This window comes from Lygodium microphyllum, chromosome 24, assembly GCF_053477565.2.
Source record: "Lygodium microphyllum isolate KBCC chromosome 24, Lygodium_microphyllum_v1.1.10, whole genome shotgun sequence".
NCBI classification, from domain to species: Eukaryota; Viridiplantae; Streptophyta; class Polypodiopsida; order Schizaeales; family Lygodiaceae; genus Lygodium; species Lygodium microphyllum.
In genome coordinates this window covers 135,418,149-135,435,753 of record NC_141158.1, presented here as the reverse complement: position 1 = coordinate 135,435,753, position 17,605 = coordinate 135,418,149, and the positions used below count along the sequence as shown (strand labels likewise).

Sequence of the window (17,605 nt, the reverse complement as noted above, 5' to 3'; positions counted from 1 at the left end):
ATCTCATCAAAGTCAATTCCATGCTCCTGTTTGTACCCCTTTGCAACCAATCTTGCTTTGTACTTTGGTGAGGAATCAGAAGTGACCTTCATTTTGTAAGCCCATTTGCATGGAAGAGTTTTCTACCCTTAAGGCAACTGCACCAAGTCCCAAGTGCCATTTTTTTCAAGAGATTCCATCTCTAACAGCATGGCAATAGCTGCCTGATCATTTCCAGCATCATTTCCTGCATTTACAGGTTCATTTACAGCAGGTATTTGCTGCTGTACAACGGGCACATTGTGCTGTCCAAAAGGTATTTCTTCTCGGAATACAACCCTACGAACCTCCTCAATCTTTTCGGGTTGTTTGGGCATGCGATCTTCCCGGAAGATAACGTCATTGCTGCGTACTATTTTCCTTTTCTCGGGACCCCATAATTTATACCCCATTTCACCCTCGTCACCATATCCTAGGAAAATGCATTTACAGGACTTTGGCTCAAGTTTGCTGCATTTTTCTTTACGAATGTGCACAAAAGCCTCGCAGCCAAACACTTTTAGATGAGCATATGAAGGTGGCTTGCCTGACCACACTTCTTGGGGAACTCCCCCTCCCCAAAGACCTGTTTGGTGACTGATTAATCAAGTGAACGGCTATCATAACAGCCTCTGCCTAAAACCCATGGGATAATGCAGCATGAGACAGCATCATACGGACCTTATCCTGTATGGTCCGATTCATATGCTCTGCAACTCCATTTTGGGATGGATTATGAGAAGTAGTGAGCTCCCTCTTTATCCCTTTGCTGTCACAAAATGCATGCCTGAAAGGCTTTGGACACATATTCCCCACCATTGTCAAAGCGAAGACACTTAAGTGTCTTATCTGTCTAATTTTTAGCCAATGCCAAGAATTTTTTAAACTTGTTAAGCACTTCATCCTTACAACGAATAGGGTAAACCCATACTTTCTGTGTAGCATCATCGACAAAGGTGACAAAATATTTCTTTCCCCCTAAAGATAATCATGGCATTTGACATACATCCGAATGTACTAACTCTAGAGGAGAAGATTTCAAAGAAAGAGACTTTTTGTGAGAAGTCCGTGCCTGTTTGCCATAAATACAATGATCACAATGCTCAAAATCAGCATAACGAAGACAAGGCAAGTAACCCAAATGAGAAAGCACTTTCATTCCTGTTTGACTCGTGTGTCCCAACCGGCCATGCCACAAAGAAACACTTGGTTGCTCGGTCACGGCAACAACATGGTTACGCACGCTAAATACATAAAGTGGATACAACATATCACTCTTGCAACCTCTGGCAATAACCCTAGAACCCTTACAGATCTTCCATTTTCCATCACCAAAGGTGGTATGAAAACCATCATCATCTAGTTGCCCTGTGCTGATCAAGCTCTTCTTGAGCTGAGGTACATGCCGTACATGCTGAAGTGTAAAGACAGAGCCATGCTGAAACTGTAACTGCACATTGTCAATACCTGCAATCTCACATGCATAGTTGTCTCCAAGATGGACAACACCATATCGACTCCCTGTATATGTGGCAAACCACTCATGATGAGGGGTGACATGAAAGGAAGCACCTGGATCAAGAATCCAGGTATGCATGTCATCATCTGTACCTGCAAGTAGAGCATGTGCACCAAAATGTGAAGAAACGAAGAGCACATCTCTCCCCCTGTCACTGTCATGAGTGACTACATTCACCTCTTCAAATTTTACACTGCTCTTCTTAGGCTGACTGTCCTCCTTGCAATCATCTATCTTCTTGCCTTTTCCTTTTTCTTTCTTCCATTTGTAGCAGTCACGTTTGAAGTGACCCTTCTTGCCACAATGATGGCATTCAACATCTTTGCCACATGATTTACTACATCCCTTGCTATCATATTTGCCCTTTTGATGTGATCTGCCCCTAGTATGCAAAGCACTGGAAGACTTACTGGATGCATTTTTGCCGAATCATCTCTTCCATAAGTAGAGCACTCTCTACATCAGCATACAAAAGGATCACATTCGAATTGCTCATAGCAGTCCTGTATCCCAACTCTTTGGTAGAGTGCAAAGCAAGAAAGTAGCCTTAAATTCCTCATCAATCATGAACTTCAAGGCAACCAGCTGGCTGAAAATGGAGTTAGACTCACTCAAGTGAGTAGACATCGCTGTACCTTCTTTCAAGCGCAAATCCATAAGCTTTTTCAGCCAATACACTTTACTTGCAGCGCTCTTCTGTGCATATGGTTCTTCCAATCTAGTCCATATAGCATATGCAGAATCCAAACCTTCAATGTTGAAGAGCAAGGCATCAGAAATCGATAGCTCTATGGTTGAGCGTGCAAGCTCATTCAACTCATCCCAATTGTCCTGATCCATGTCCACAGGCTTTGCCCCTTTAGTTTTGATCAGCTTTGCCTGCTTCTTTTGTAACAGGATATTGTAGCACTGTTTTTGCCACACTGCAAAATTATGTGCGCCTTCAAGCTTCTTTATATGCATCAAATTACTGCTGTCATTGCTGCCAGCCATGGTTTTCAGCTCAAAAGTGACCAAAAAACCAGTAAATGCAAGCCCAAATTGTCACCCAAGAGACCAAGGTACAAACAAGTACCAATCAGCAATAAATGACCACGCAGAAGTACAGATTTCAGATCTGTAATTCAGTTTTCAAAAGCACCAAACCAAGTGCTACAACATTATCCAACTGATTACAGCTGTTCCAAAGGGCATGTGCATCACATAACATGAGAAATCCCAAAATTTCAGCTGCAATTTCTGTTGTACGTGTACCCACAGGCATAAAATTTGACACGAATGGTCAAAAGCCCCAAAATTTTGTGCTCAAAAGCATCAAACACACATCTGCATTTCCTCTGTCATGCATAGGGCTGTCCAATTTTGCCAAAATAAAGCAATTTCAGCAAACCCCCCAAATTTCACCAAGTGTTGATGTCCAAATTGCACGAAATTCAACCTACATGTACATAAAATGACCAAATGCTGCACAAATTTTACCCAAATCGCAAAAGCCCCAAATCGCACGGGTCCAATGTGCCTCAATGTCGAGAAATTGAGTTAATTTCAGCCCAAATTGCACATGTACATTAAAAGCCCCAAATGTTGGGGACAAAATGTCACAAATTCTTGCAATTTTTGTGACAGATTTGCTTGTCCTACATCAAATTCCCCAAATCTGGGAAAAGCCCCAAATCTCTGGCTCAATTTTGCACAAATCTACACACTGTGCTTGCACACGCGAATGCCTGGAGAAGAGAAGTTTAAAATAAAACAAGATTTTATATTAAAAAATTTGGATGATGGGTCGGTTGACTCCTCGCCCCGCTGGTCCCGTCACACGTCGCATGCCCCGTCAGGCCTGTTGCAGGTCAACCGCAGCCTCGTCAAGCAACGGCTGCTGCCCACTACCCGTCCCGTCACGCATCACGCCTATCGCTTGCCAGTCGCCACGAGCCTTGGCGCACAGCTAGAGCCTGGCCCTTGCACACTCTCCATAGCATGTCCGCTTTCTACAGCTCACGACTACCTCAGCCTAGCTGACCATTGTCTGCAGCACCTTACGCTCTGATACCAGTTTGAAGGAATTGATTAGGCACGGAGATAAAGGTAGACAGACCTTACGCTCAGTGAGGGAGACAGAGAGAGTGCGAGTGAGCAGAGTAGAGAAAGAACACGTTTTTTCGGTACAATGACGAGTGTACCACTTTAGGTTTTAGATAGATATAAGTATGAAAGTACAATGTGCTAAGGGTGTGTTCACACCCGTGCACATATGAAAGGCACGATGGCCCTTTAATCCCAACACATACTAGCCATAGGCACAAAGGTCTCAAAATAATCCAATCCTACCCTCTCAGCAAAACCCTTGGCAACAAGCCTAGCCTTATGCTTATCCAAGGAACCATATGCAAGATACTTGGTCTCATTAGACCCACTTCACACTAATCACCTTCCACTGCTAAGGACACGGAACCAACTCCTAAGTTTGATTTTGCTTGATAGAAACAAGCTCATCCTGCATAGACTGTCTCCAAACATCCTGTGCAAGAGCCTCAACTGAAGTAGACTCACTATCATGGAGAATTCAAGTCATAAAAGCATACTTCACACAAAGTGAACTATCCGGCTGGGCATGTAAATGAACCGATGAAACCAACCTTCCTTCCATGGATGGGTAGTAAATCCCTGATTATAACTTAATTATAGCAGCAAACAATAAATGCAAATCTGAAAATACAAATTTACCTACTGATCTTGGACAATGCACACGCGATTGGCTCCAAAATTGGCGCCCCTTTCGGACTTTCTTTAGCTTTATTGAAGAAAAAGTTGATTTACAATGTGATTCTCCCAATCCCTTTCGGTATTTCAACTCCCCTTGCTGTCCAAAGTCACCAACAAGTCTTCAAACTATTTTGCCTCTTAATTCAGGCACTTAATTGGCCTTCACCTACTTCATATACGATGAAAATGCCCAAATTCAATGGCTAACTAGTCCTCCACCTAAATTCAGCTGAAATTCACCTTCAATCTTGTCGAATCCAAGTCTTGGAGCTTCTAATTTCTGGCACACTTCCCAAGGCTGCTACTAAACCCTGATTTCTGCTATAAATTAGGGTTTACACTATAGAGATTTGCAATTTCTCAATCTCCAAGGGTCCAAATGCTGAGATCTTCGGAGCAAGGTTGTGAAATGTCTAGGAGATGAGAGAGAAAGCTGTAGAGAGAAAATTCAGAGTTTTGCCGCAAAGAATGACGGAAAATCAGTCAAGTGGTATGTAGATGCAAAGAACTGAAGAAAATCAGTCATTTACTGCTGCTGCCCTGCCTCAACAGCTTGTAGATGCTGTCTCCTACTGTTGATTGGTCTTCTTTTGCCCCTGGCTACCTCAAAAGGTTCTCCAATGGCTGCAAATTAGACTAGCAACCTCCTCACTCTCTCTCTTGCAAGCTGAATTTATAAAAATGCCTCTCTCCAGCCTCAAAGACGTTTTTCAGTCTTGCATGGTATTTTTGACAAGTGGCAACCTTTCCAAAAAGGCTTTTCCAACATTTTTCATGACTAAATATTAATTTTCAGCCTTTAAATACTGAAAATTAATCTAATAATTATTTCGATGCCCTGAAAAATAATCTGACTCGCCAATAATTAAATTGGCTAGGCACTTTCATTCCTTAGTGTCTCTGCGCCATCTTTGGCCATCAAATTGGTGTTAGATACCATTAAACGCCACTTCTCTAGTGTCACCAACTAACACTTATGGCCAAATGGATGACCTAGGCCAACAATTGGCACCAGATACCACCAAGTACCTGTGCGGCATAGCTTATAGCAACCTTTGCCTTTAGCATCCTGTGATTTCTTCGAGTCCTGAGCTCGTAAATTTACTTTAAACCAAGTTGCACCTCACATGTGCAACATTTACTTAATCACGTGATTAAGAATAAATCCACATGTTAAGTGAGGTTTCAAAAAAAATACATGTCCTCATGACAGCCCTCCCCCTTAAAATCCTTGCAATCGTCCTCAATTGCACTGTCAAATGCATCAAAAGCAAAGTACTGCACTGAAATTTCCATAGGGCATCATAGTCAACACAACATTGCACATTGCTATTCAACCATTCCTATGCCCAACATATGCTGAAAATTACCAGTCAACATAACATAGCATAAGACTCACAAAGAAACTCAAAAACATTGCCAGATTATCATGTGGCATGTCCATTACTCATGAGCTCAACTCATCTGGCAAAACCAACCCATAGCATAGCATAACCAAGCATAAACCATGGCTAAAACATCAGTGGCATCATAACATATGTTGTTGTCCATGAAACTAGAGGTAAACCATTGTAAACTTAGCATAATCTAATCGTAAACTGGCCACTTGTTGATTTGAGAGCTAGTCACAAACTATTGCAAATGTGACCCCAAACTGATCACAAACTCATTGTAAAAACAGACCAGCAATCAATGCAAAAACCGATGCACAACTGATCCAAAAAGTGACCATAAACGGTTCTCAAGCTGATCAAAAACTGAGCAGGAACTGATCAAAATTTTTTTGTCTCAAAATTGAGGCAAAATTCATGCTAAATTGTTCATAAGCTGATGCAAAAGTATAGTTCCAGTACCCGCGTGAAACTCATACTCATTTGCATACATCTCACAGTGACTAGTACACTAAGTAGTGATCTTATGACAAACATACTGTCAGTGTAGTACCTTGGATGCATGCTGAATACATCCGAGATCCACTACATAAGAAAGCTGTCCATAACTGGATCAGGGGAAGTGCTACCTCCCCCTTAAGCATCAGGCAATACTCCGGACCTTTGCTTTGCTGAACCTAACGGAGCCCGAACGAAAGTCGGCTCTAACTGAAAGGCATCTAGGTAAAGCTACAACAACTGAGGATGGTCTGCCAAGTCATCCTCTTCCATCCATTTAACATCTATTTGTGAATAATTTTAAAATTTCACCAAGTATCTCCTAGAAACTTTACCTTTGACTTTTTTTTCCTTATGTGCCAAAATCTGCTCAAGTACCAAAATCTCATCTAGCTCCTCAACCTCAGGCTGAATTTCAGCAAACATATCCTCTGGCACATCACCATGAAAAGGCCTCAACAAACTGATATGAAAGGCATTGTGTATCCGCCAATGTGGAGGTAATTTCAGCCAATATGCCACATCGTTGATCTTCTCCAACGCCTGGAAGGGGCCATAGTATCTCATACTCAACTTCGGACACAATCTTTCTCTTCCTTTCATCTTTTTCAGCCTTGCCTTTTCAGAACGCAGCAATACATAATCACCCTCTGCAAACTGCAAAGCACGTCTATGTCGATCAGTTGCCCTCTTTTGCTTTTCTTGCGATCTCTGAAGTGTATATTTTATCTTTGCATAGGCTACATCCAAGTTTTCCACATAACGATCAGCCTCAAAGATCTTATCCTTTGTTTGCAAAATAGGTGGTACCTTCTTGCCACCCTCAACCACCTCAAATGAAGTTTTACCCGTAGAACTATACACTGTGTTGTTGTAAGCAAACTCCAATGTGTCTTGTGGTCTGAAACGTAGCACTTCAAAAGATCTAACACTGTGGAATTTGCTTCCTCGGACTAACCATTGTCTGCAAATGGAATGATGATGAGAATTTCAACGTAGTACCGATATTCTCAAACAAGCCCTTCCAAAATAAACTGGTCATCCAAGGATCTCGATCACTAATAATCGACTCTGGCATACTATGATACTTAAAGATGTGCTGCAAAAACAATCGTGCCATATAATCAGCCTTTATTTTTTTCCTCGTCGGAATGAAATGGGCTTGTTAGCTAAACCTGCAAATGATAGTCCATATCCCATCATTCCCTGTAGGTGTCTTAGGAAGCTCAAAAATAAAGTACATTGCAATGCTTTGTCAAGGCCTATCTGGAATAGCCAAGGGCTGCAATAAACCTGACATCTTTTGCCTATCGTGCTTTACCTTCTGGCATCAATGCATGTCTTAACAAACTGTTCTATATCATGCCTCAAAGCTTGCCAATAAAAGAAATTCTCCATTGCCTTGACCATGACATCAATACCTCTATGTCTTGCATACGGAAGAACATGACTTTCAGTGATTACTCTAGGCCTTAACTTCTTTGTGACACATAATCATCCATGAGTCATCAGAAATCCATCTCTTAGTACAAAGTGTTCATGCTTTTGGCCATTGCAAAGCTGATTATAAACATTAGCAAAGTCCAAATCAGCAACATATTGCTCTTTCATGGCATCCAACTCAGTGTGATAAACCATGCTGACGGCTGAAATTTGTGGCTTACGTGACAGTGCATCAGCCACAACATTCTTTTTACCATCAATATGTACAATTTAAAAATGAAACATAGAGAGAAAATTTGCCCATCTCATATACTTCTTTGACAACTTCGTCTGCGTCAAAAAGTACCTTTAAGTTTAATGGTTTGTCTACACTATAAAATCAGCCCCCAACAAATAATGTTTCCACGTAGACAATGCATGAATTACAACCAAGAGCTCTTTCTCATAAACCTGCAAATTCTTTTTTGCACCATGGACAATTCGGCTCTCATAAGCCACAACTCGGCTGTCTTGCATAAGAACAGCCCCAATGTTGTTACCACATGCATCACATTGAACTATAAATAACTTCCTTAGATCGGGCAACACAAGCACAAGATCTGAAGTCATCTTTTCCTTTAACTTTTCAAATGCTGAAATTTCCACTGTTGTCCATCTAAATGGCACATCCTTCTTCTGAAAGGCATGCAATGGAGATGCAATTTCAGCAAACCTGCATACATACTTCCTGTAGTAAGAACATAAACCCAAGAAGCTGTGGATCTCATGCACATTCCTCAAAGGTGGCCATGATCATATTGCTTCAACCTTTGCAAGATCTATGTGAATACCATCAGCCGATACAATATGCCCCAAAAAGTGGATTTCATGCAAGAAAAATTTACTTTTCTTGTCATTGATAACTAGTCTATGGTCACGCAATTCATTGAACACAATATCCAAGTGTCTTCTATGTTGTGTCTCGTTCTTTGAATAAACAATCATGTCATCAAAGAAAGTGCCCACAAATCCTCTATGTGGCCTCAAGAGACGATCCATCATCCGATTAAAAGTGATAGGAGCATTTGCAACCGGTCTATGACTCACATAAAGCGGTAGTTCCTTCAATTAACACCTGGACTTTACATACACACACATAAACAGAGACCTCTCTCCCTCCCTCAACACCAAATTGGCCCCGAAGACCGGCGCCCCTCTCGGTATTTCTTTATCAATTAAAAGATAGAAAATTACAAAAATGGTAATGTTCCAAAATACATAACCTGTGAACAGTTGGTTTTCATCTCTTCTAAGTAAATCCCAGCTGCATAGGAACAGTACAGTATGTCCAGATCAACATCCCTTATTGTCCAGCATGTGCAGAATTCATTGTTCTTACTGTCCAGCACACTGTTCTTACTATTCAGCATGTGCAAAATTCACTATTCTTACTGTTCAGCATGTGCAGAGCATCCCTTACTGTCCAGCATGTGCAGAGTTCACTGTTCTCATTCATCATGAGCAGAGTTCACTGTTCTTACGATTCAACGTGTGCAGAGTTCATTGTTCTTATTCAGCATAAGCAGAGTTCAATGTTTTTATTCAGCATGAGCAGAGTTTGCGCAGAGTTCACTGTTCTTATTCAGAAGGAGCATAGTTCACTGTTCTTACGAATCAACATGTGTAGAGTTCACTGTTCTTATTCAGCATGTGCAGAAAAAAAAACACAGAATTGTACCTTCGATGAAATCAATCCATCATGCAAAGCATTTCTTCTGAGAATAGAGAGAGAGGTGATCAGAGGGAGCAAGCTCTACTTCCGTGCTTGAGTCAGAGACGTAAAAGTACTCTCCATGGCTGGTTTTCTTGCAATGATCTGCCCTCAGCTCCTTCAAACTTCATTCTCCCATCTGCCCCTTATGCCTATTACCTTTTTTTTAATGCTCTCTCTCTCTCTCTCTCTCTCTCTCTCTCTCTCTCTCTCTCTTTTGGGAATTTGTGCCACATGGCATACATGTAACAATTTTCCCGTTTAGACCTTCCGGTCTAAAATTCTCCATGATCGGTGCAAAATTTAACCTTGGCACAGACCAGAGAATTAATCCTCGTGTAAAAACGAAGACAATGACACGAACAGATTCGGGGGTCCAAAAATAGTAACTCCCTAAATTTTAGGGATAGTGACCCCTGCATTCCTCAAGTTGTTCTATGCAACTTTTATCATTGCGACCACATCAAAAGTCTAATGTGGCTCAGTTACAGTGACTTTTATTCCGTGAGCATTCTCACATGTGCATCTTCTATCTTGTCCTGCACCATCTCAAGTGCCTAAGCACACAGTTCCAAACCACTGGCATTCTATTCTTCAGTGCCCATTCAATATGGAACTGGTCCTAAGGCTCAGACAAACCATTAGTCCAATTTGTCCCAATGGCTGCCTCTTCTGGCCATGCAAAGATCCTGCTTATTCCAAGAGAACTCTGGAGGTAAAAAGCAACACGACAAAAGAAAAGAAAAATAAAATATTTATATAAGTAAATAAGAAAAGCAACTGTAAAAAGAATCACCACCTGGTGACAGCATTCGTAGTCCAAAAGGCATAACAAGAAACTCATACAATCCAAAAGATGTCCTAAAAGTTGTCTTAGGCACATCTTCTGGTCTAATGTGTATCTGATGATATCCACTTTTCAAATCTATACGGCTAAATATGGATGCCCCTTGTAATCTATCCATAACATCATTGATCCGAGGAATCGGAAACCAATTCTTTATTGTGATCTTGTTCAGAGCATGATAATCAATGCACATATGCCATGAACGATCCTTGTTCTGCACCAAAAGCATTGGAGAACAAAAAGGAGATGAGCTGGGCTAAATCAACACTTTTTCTAACAACTCATTTACCTAACGCATAATCTCCTCCTATTGGGCTGCACTAACTCTGTAGAGTGGCTTATTAGGTGGGCTACTACGAGCGATAAGATCCATGCCATGATCTTCTGGCCTTTCAGGCAGTAGATGCCCTAGAAGTGACTGAGAGAAGCAATCAGCATACATTTTTAGAAATGGCATGCGATCCTTCTCTAACTTAGACATGTTTTCAACATTCTCACTATCATCTTTATGCTTAGTAAAAACCAAGTATGCTAAAAGATGATTTTTCATTACTTTAGAAATAACAGCTACAAATACAATAAGAACAGATCCACCTTTCAGCTTTACATCAAGTGTGAGTACCTTTCCCTTATGCTGAATAGTGATATTTTTTTTGCATAAGAATCAATCACTGCATACATATGGTGATACCATGGCATACCAAGCAATACATCACAACCCTTAAGTGAAGCAATAAAAAACTCTTCGCTATCCACATATCCTTGTACGTACAACCAAAGCTTTCCAATGAGCGGTGTGGCAAGCTCTACATAGCCTTTGCATGCCATCCCCCATGGGTCCCATCTCATCCTCTCTGATGCCTAGACGGGCGGCCATGTCAATAAAGCTGAAGTTGGCTCGTGCACCTTATCAAAGAAAATCAATGCATGTTGATCCCTAATTTTGCCCCATGCTCTGCACAACTGAGTAACATCATCATTGGCTAATCACTAAGAACATCAAGCACGAATCCCATTGATGCTTTGGGCTTCTTTCCTTTATAATCTCCCTAATTTTCCAATTTTCCAGCCTGCTGCCTATTGGGACAGTCCCTTGCAATGTGACCCTCCTATTCACAAATAAAACATTTATTTACAGCCATCAATTCCCTACGTTGTGCCAATGTTTTCGAGCCCTTTCTTTGTTGTTTTGGCCTCTTTTCAAGCTGATTTTCAGATCTGCCCCTTTTCTCAACCTTAAACAGCTTTTTATTCGGCTTCTCCCCACTCTCTAGGAAGCCCGAATCCTTCCCACGCAGCAGCAAAGCATCGGCTGTAGCAACAGTCTCTATAAGCTAAGACATGCTAAACACACTGGATTTAATGCAAAAATCCCTATTCCTTTGGGCAGCCCACACACATATTTTTCCACTTGCTCATAAAGGGGTGTGGGGCGATAAGAAGTAATAGGCAGCAATGCATCCCAAAACTTCCTGTTATATTGCTCCAAATTCTTACATTCCTTCGCATCCAGCTTATTCCAAGTTGTCATGATGTCCACCTCAAAGGTACTTGTCAACCAATTCAATGCAAACATTTGCTCGAATTGTACCCACGTTGACAGACCTCTATCTTGCATCAAAAGAGTGGACCACCACTGTCATGCATTCCCTTTCAAGAAAGTGGTTGCCTTTCGAATGTTTAAGGACTCCGTGAAGTTCCCCCCTAAATAGGCTGCATCAAACTGTTGAATGAAAGTCAAAGCTTTCAGCCTATCTTGTACACTGCTGAAGGACTCAAACTTCACTCCTTTTCCACCCTCATCACAGTCTTTTGTTGCCCCTTTGGGTGTCAAGTTGTCATACATTGGCTGCTGCAAAAAGGGTGCATTTGCTCAATTTACATCAAAACCAACACCAAATGGAGCATTTGCATGACCAACATTCATTCCTTGAGCCCCATAAGCATTCGGGGGTGCAAATGCAATACCAAACATGCTACTTTGTGTCCCAGGCATCAAGCAAATGCTGCCATACATAGGGTTTTGCATATTTCCAACCATACACGAATACATTGGGCCTTGCACTCCATGCGTTTCTTGCCCCGTAGGTACCAACTGTTTTATTTCATTAGCATCTTTGGGAGCTTCAAATGAAGGGTTTGACATTATCTTCAGTGCATCTTGCTGTCCCGAAGGTGTAGAAAACGTCTTCTTCTTCTTGCCTTTGTTGTCCTTCTTTGGAGCATTCAAAAATCGGGTAAATTAAGCATCCTTGCCAATTCAGCAAAGAGATTTGATGCTGTCCTCATCCGATTCTTGAACTAGTCATCAAATTCCTCTTCACTTTGCTGGTCATCAATCTCCTTATGCCCGAAAGACCATGCATCTTGCCCAACAGCAACATTTTCAGCTTGTTGTCCATGGTCTGAGCCTTGTCCAAGGTCAAGCATTGCATTTCCTTCATTCCCATGTGAACATTCATACTGAGAGGCATCATCACTGCTTGAGTCCATCTCACTGTATGAAGACATATTGCTATAATTTCTCAGCTGAGAGTAAAAATCAGCACTAGCACAAAGCTTTGGCTTGCAATAAGGTGCCTCGAGCCCACCAAATCAACGGATTGAGTGGTATCCTGGCAATGGAACCATGAAACCAGCCTTCCTCCTCGAATAGGGTGCCTTTCAGTTAGAGCCGGCTTTAGTTCCGGACTCTGTCAGGTTCAGAATTAATCCACATGTTAAGTGAGGTTTCAAAAATACATGTCCTCATGATAGCTGATCTACGTGGACTTGTAGGAGTAGCAAGAAAATGGGTAACACCTACATCTCCATGAGCCACCGATACCACCGAGGAATGGTGATAGAGAGGTTGTAGAACCTCCGATACCTGCAAAGCACCTATCTGGGAAAGGGACTTCCCCTCACTAAGTGAAGATACATCCTCCTCATCCGAAGGAAGCTCCCTAGCTGGCTGTTGTGCATCCCCAGAAGACTAAGAAAATACAAAAGGGATAGGTGTACTCTCTAAAGGAGTAGAGAAACTCGTCAACGGTGGTAAGAAAGCTAGAGGAGGAGGAGAAGGTGGTGGTAGAGGGAAGGAGTGATGATGGAGGGGTGCGGAGAGGTAACCTTAAGGAAAGGAGAGGCATAGAGGGCAAGGGAGGGGGAGAGGCAGTTGACGACGAAGAATCACCTGCACTAGAACCATCAATCATATCCTTGGAGATTGCAACCTCATCAAAGATAACATCCCTACTCACCTCAATCTTTTGTATCGTGGGATCATAGGGCCGATATCCCTTTGTGGTAGTGTTGTACCCCACGAAGATGAGCTTTCTTGACTTGGAGCCAAGCTTGGTCTTCCTCTTCTTCTTGTCCACATGGACAAATGCATTGCACTTAAAGATGTGAAAGTGAGACAGGTAAGGCTTTTGTCCAAAGAAAGCCTCATATGGACTCATGTCCTGCAAAGCTAAGATAGAAGAACCGTTGCGGATGTGAACCGTAGTTACCACCGCCTAGCCCCAAAGGGAATGAGGTAATCCTCAATGCTCCACCATATCCAACATGGTCCGATCCATATGCTCTACCACATCATTCTCGAATGGTGTGTTCGAATGGGTATACTCCACCCGAATGCCATGATCCCTGCAAAACTGAGAAAAGAGGTAAGAAGTTAAACTCTCCACCATGATCGGCTCGAGCACCACGAACTTTGAAGGTCGTTTACTTCTCAACAAACACTTTCCACTCTGCAGAATCAGAAGTGCGCCTCGCTCTTGTACTCCAAGAAATATGGCCATACATAACAACAAAAGTCGTCAACAATCAGCATCAAGTACTTGGCCTTCCCAAGGGAGGCCATGCCCATTGGTCTGCAAAGGTCAGTGTGAACCACCTCGAGCAGTGTAGCTTCCTTTGAGTGGCAATCTATGGATGTGGCTGCTGATGCTACTTGCCTCTCAAGCAGCTAGGACAAAGGGTGTGAACAAGAGCGAAATCTAGAAGTCCCTCCAACATCTTCCTCCAAGAAGCCCGTTGGATCACATCCATTTTCAAATGACCATACCAAGCATGCCAAGTAGCCTCCAAGAAAGTGGTTGCTTTTCTCTGAAAGATACAATTAAGTTGCCCCCAGAACAAGCTACATCAAACTGCTAAAGATTTTAGCTTATCCTTCATTCCAAAAAAAGTCTCAAACTTCACTAACTGTCCTCCTTCCATATGGTCCTTGGCCTTGCTGATGGGTGTCAGGTTGTCATACACTGGTGGTTACAAATATTGGGCATTATTGGCATTACCAACAAGTGCTTGATCTACTAAAACTAGCCCCATTCAATTGCACCCTGCTGATTAACATGCATTCCAGTTTGAAAACCCCATCGTCTAGCAACAATACTGTACATTACATTCTGTGCATTATGGTACCCAAGCAAACCTTGCGTAGCTGGTTCTTTCGTTTGCATGGCCCAAAACAATGCATAGATGGCTTTGGCATAACTTCCGATGAAATTATTACCATTTGCATCCAAATCAGCACCAATCACCAAAGTGGAATTTCACAAAGAAGGAGCACCCAAAATAGTAGGCTTCGCATATGGCTACAAGTTGACTGCATAAGACTTGTGGGCTGTCCTTGAACCACACTCAATTCCCTTGCATGTGAACTTTGTCTCCTCCCTTGAATCTTTGAGGAAGGATCCAAACAATTCAGCAAAATTGGGACTCTTCAAAAGCTGAGACAAAGTCCCAACTGTACCAGAAATTTGAGCGAACCTATTAACTGCATTGTTCAACTATAGCCTGAATAATGCATCCTCTTCACGTTCAGCCTTCTCTGGCTATGAGACGCAAAAAAATTCACATGCATATGCAAATCCATTGGCTTTCAACCCAAAGCAGCATCAACTGTTGTGATTACCCTTGCTTGGATGTCATCGGATCCTCATATAAGTCATAACTCTGAGACATCTTTGTTGAACTAAATTCTGTCAGGACACTCAGATGATCAATTGAAGTGATTTGAGGCTAGAAAGCTCAACTAGGAAGACATGATACAAATGTCTACATGTAGAAAATAAGACACAAACTAGAGGTGGAAAAGATGCCTGTATCTTGGATGAATGGCAAACATTAAGCATGGAAATTTCATGCATCCATTTAGTGTGAAGGATTGGTTTCTTTGCAACATCCCAAGCTATGCACTGTGAAGAATTTGGGAATCAAAGTAATGAATGAATGCCATAAAGTACCATGTGCCAATTATAGGAATATACCCACTACTCAAATGTGAGAATGGCATTTCTAATGGCTTCTTGAGGGAAGATTGTGTTGTCTATCGGAGTGTGAACTTTGTTGCACAAATCTCAAGGATCTATGCAACTTTGTCAATCTCCACTACCCAATAGACAGCACAGCCAAAGATTCATTACTAGGATAGAAAATGGCCATGACTGCATTTGGACAATGCCATGCTGACTGCCGTGGATTGATTCAAAACTATGGCACACTTCATTCCTACAAAATGAATGCCATAAAGTACCATGTGCCAATTATAGGAATACACCCACTACTCAAATGTGAGAATGGCATTTCTAATGGCTTCTTGAGGGAAGATTGTGTTGTCTATCGGAGTGTGAACTTTGTTGCACAGATCTCAAGGATCTATGCAACTTTGTCAATCTCCACTACCCAATAGACAGCACAGCCAAAGATTCATTACTAGGATAGAAAATGGCCATGACTGCATTTGGACAATGCCATGCTGACTGCCGTGGATTGATTCAAAACTATGGCACACTTCATTCCTACAAAATGAATGCCATAAAGTACCATGTGCCAATTATAGGAATACACCCACTACTCAAATGTGAGAATGGCATTTCTAATGGCTTCTTGAGGGAAGATTGTGTTGTCTATCGGAGTGTGAACTTTGTTGCACAAATCTCAAGGATCTATGCAACTTTGTCAATCTCCACTACCCAATAGACAGCACAGCCAAAGATTCATTACTAGGATAGAAAATGGCCATGACTGCATTTGGACAATGCCATGCTGACTGCCGTGGATTGATTCAAAACTATGGCACACTTCATTCCTACAAAATGTGCCACTCTTACATGATCAGCAAAACAAGAAAAATATCAAAATTTGATAAGGGACATCACAAACGTTGATTATCCCAGACGACCTTCGACCCTTAGCAAGAACCATGCTGATTGAGGTCAAGACGCATGCTTGTGCACAGAAGTGAGGGACAATCGCAAACTTTAACCACACGTATTTAAGCTCTAAATTATTTATACGCTTCAACACTTTGTTTTTCCAGGTCCTAGGAAGCACCCGTTGCATGGAAAGGAGTCCAAGAGTCGTTCAAAAACTGTACAAGGTCTTCAACAATGGAGCCTGATGCATCATCATGCCCAGTGTCCTGCGGCATCAAAAAACAAGAATCCCTACGTAAGCACTACTTTGCTATAAGACGTAAAGAACAGAAAACACCCAAAGATTCCAATTTGCTGTCAAACCTCTCTTCCTTGTGAACCGTCAGCACCATCCTTGTTACCATTATCCTTAAGAGGAGGCATTTCCTCTTCAGACGTTGAAGGCGAGGAGAAAGAGAAGCACAAAGCACGATTCTTCTGCCTTCTTCGTGATAGTGATAATGATAATGAGCTCCACGAGGATCCTGATGAATGGTAATAGCCGTCATGGTGGAAGGAAAGATGGCCTGCAGAGGAAGGAGGACGAAGGTGGACTTTCGGGCAGACGACACAAGCGTACTTGCGGGGGGAGAACCGGCTTCCAATGGAGCTGCTGCTGCTGCTGCTGACGACTATGCTGAGACGAGCCTGCATCAGAGCCCCCATCCCCATACAAAGGAGGGGGGAATAAGAGCCACTGTTCAGCCCCACTGTGAATACAGAAACCTGTAGGCTATTATAATAGAAAGCTGGAAATTTGTGTCCTAACTTTTCTTCCTGTTTTGTAATGCCAACACATCTTTTATATGCTGATCAATTAGTCCCCTCCCTAAGGAGAAGGGAGAAGGCCATTAGTCTTCTCAATGAGATCTAATTACGATAGGAAAAGACCCTCAAGCCAAGCAATATGACAATGAACCCCAAAGGTGAAATCCAAGACGAAGGCATTTCAGGTAACCTAGTTGTGCCAATAGCCCCAAAATCTAAGGAAATGAAACACAATCTTTATATGTATCTGCACAGAAGTGGGATATTTTGCCTTACCAATAACCCAATCAAAGGGACATAGCAAAGGTCCCACCATAGCTCTCCAAAATTTGTTAGATGAGGGACTAGATCTACATGGCTAATGGGCATGAAATAAATATATGGCGGGAAGATTCCACATCGGTACTACAAAGATTGCCA

At 42.1% G+C, this 17,605-nt stretch overlaps 1 protein-coding gene across 1 annotated transcript in view; it reads right to left on the bottom strand.

Moving 5' to 3' along the window:
* Positions 1–17,251, bottom strand: part of LOC148015697 (Zn-dependent exopeptidases superfamily protein) — a 43,051-nt gene extending 25,800 nt beyond the window's left edge. Inside the window, exons 1-2 of the mRNA XM_087665991.1 lie at positions 16,742–17,251; positions 16,557–16,644 (exon numbers count right to left, since the gene is read on the bottom strand). Of these exons, the coding sequence (XP_087522117.1) occupies positions 16,557–16,644; positions 16,742–17,089 (436 nt within the window). The 5' untranslated portion in view covers positions 17,090–17,251. The remainder of the gene's footprint in view (positions 1–16,556; positions 16,645–16,741) is intronic.
* Positions 17,252–17,605: the final 354 nt, after the last annotated feature.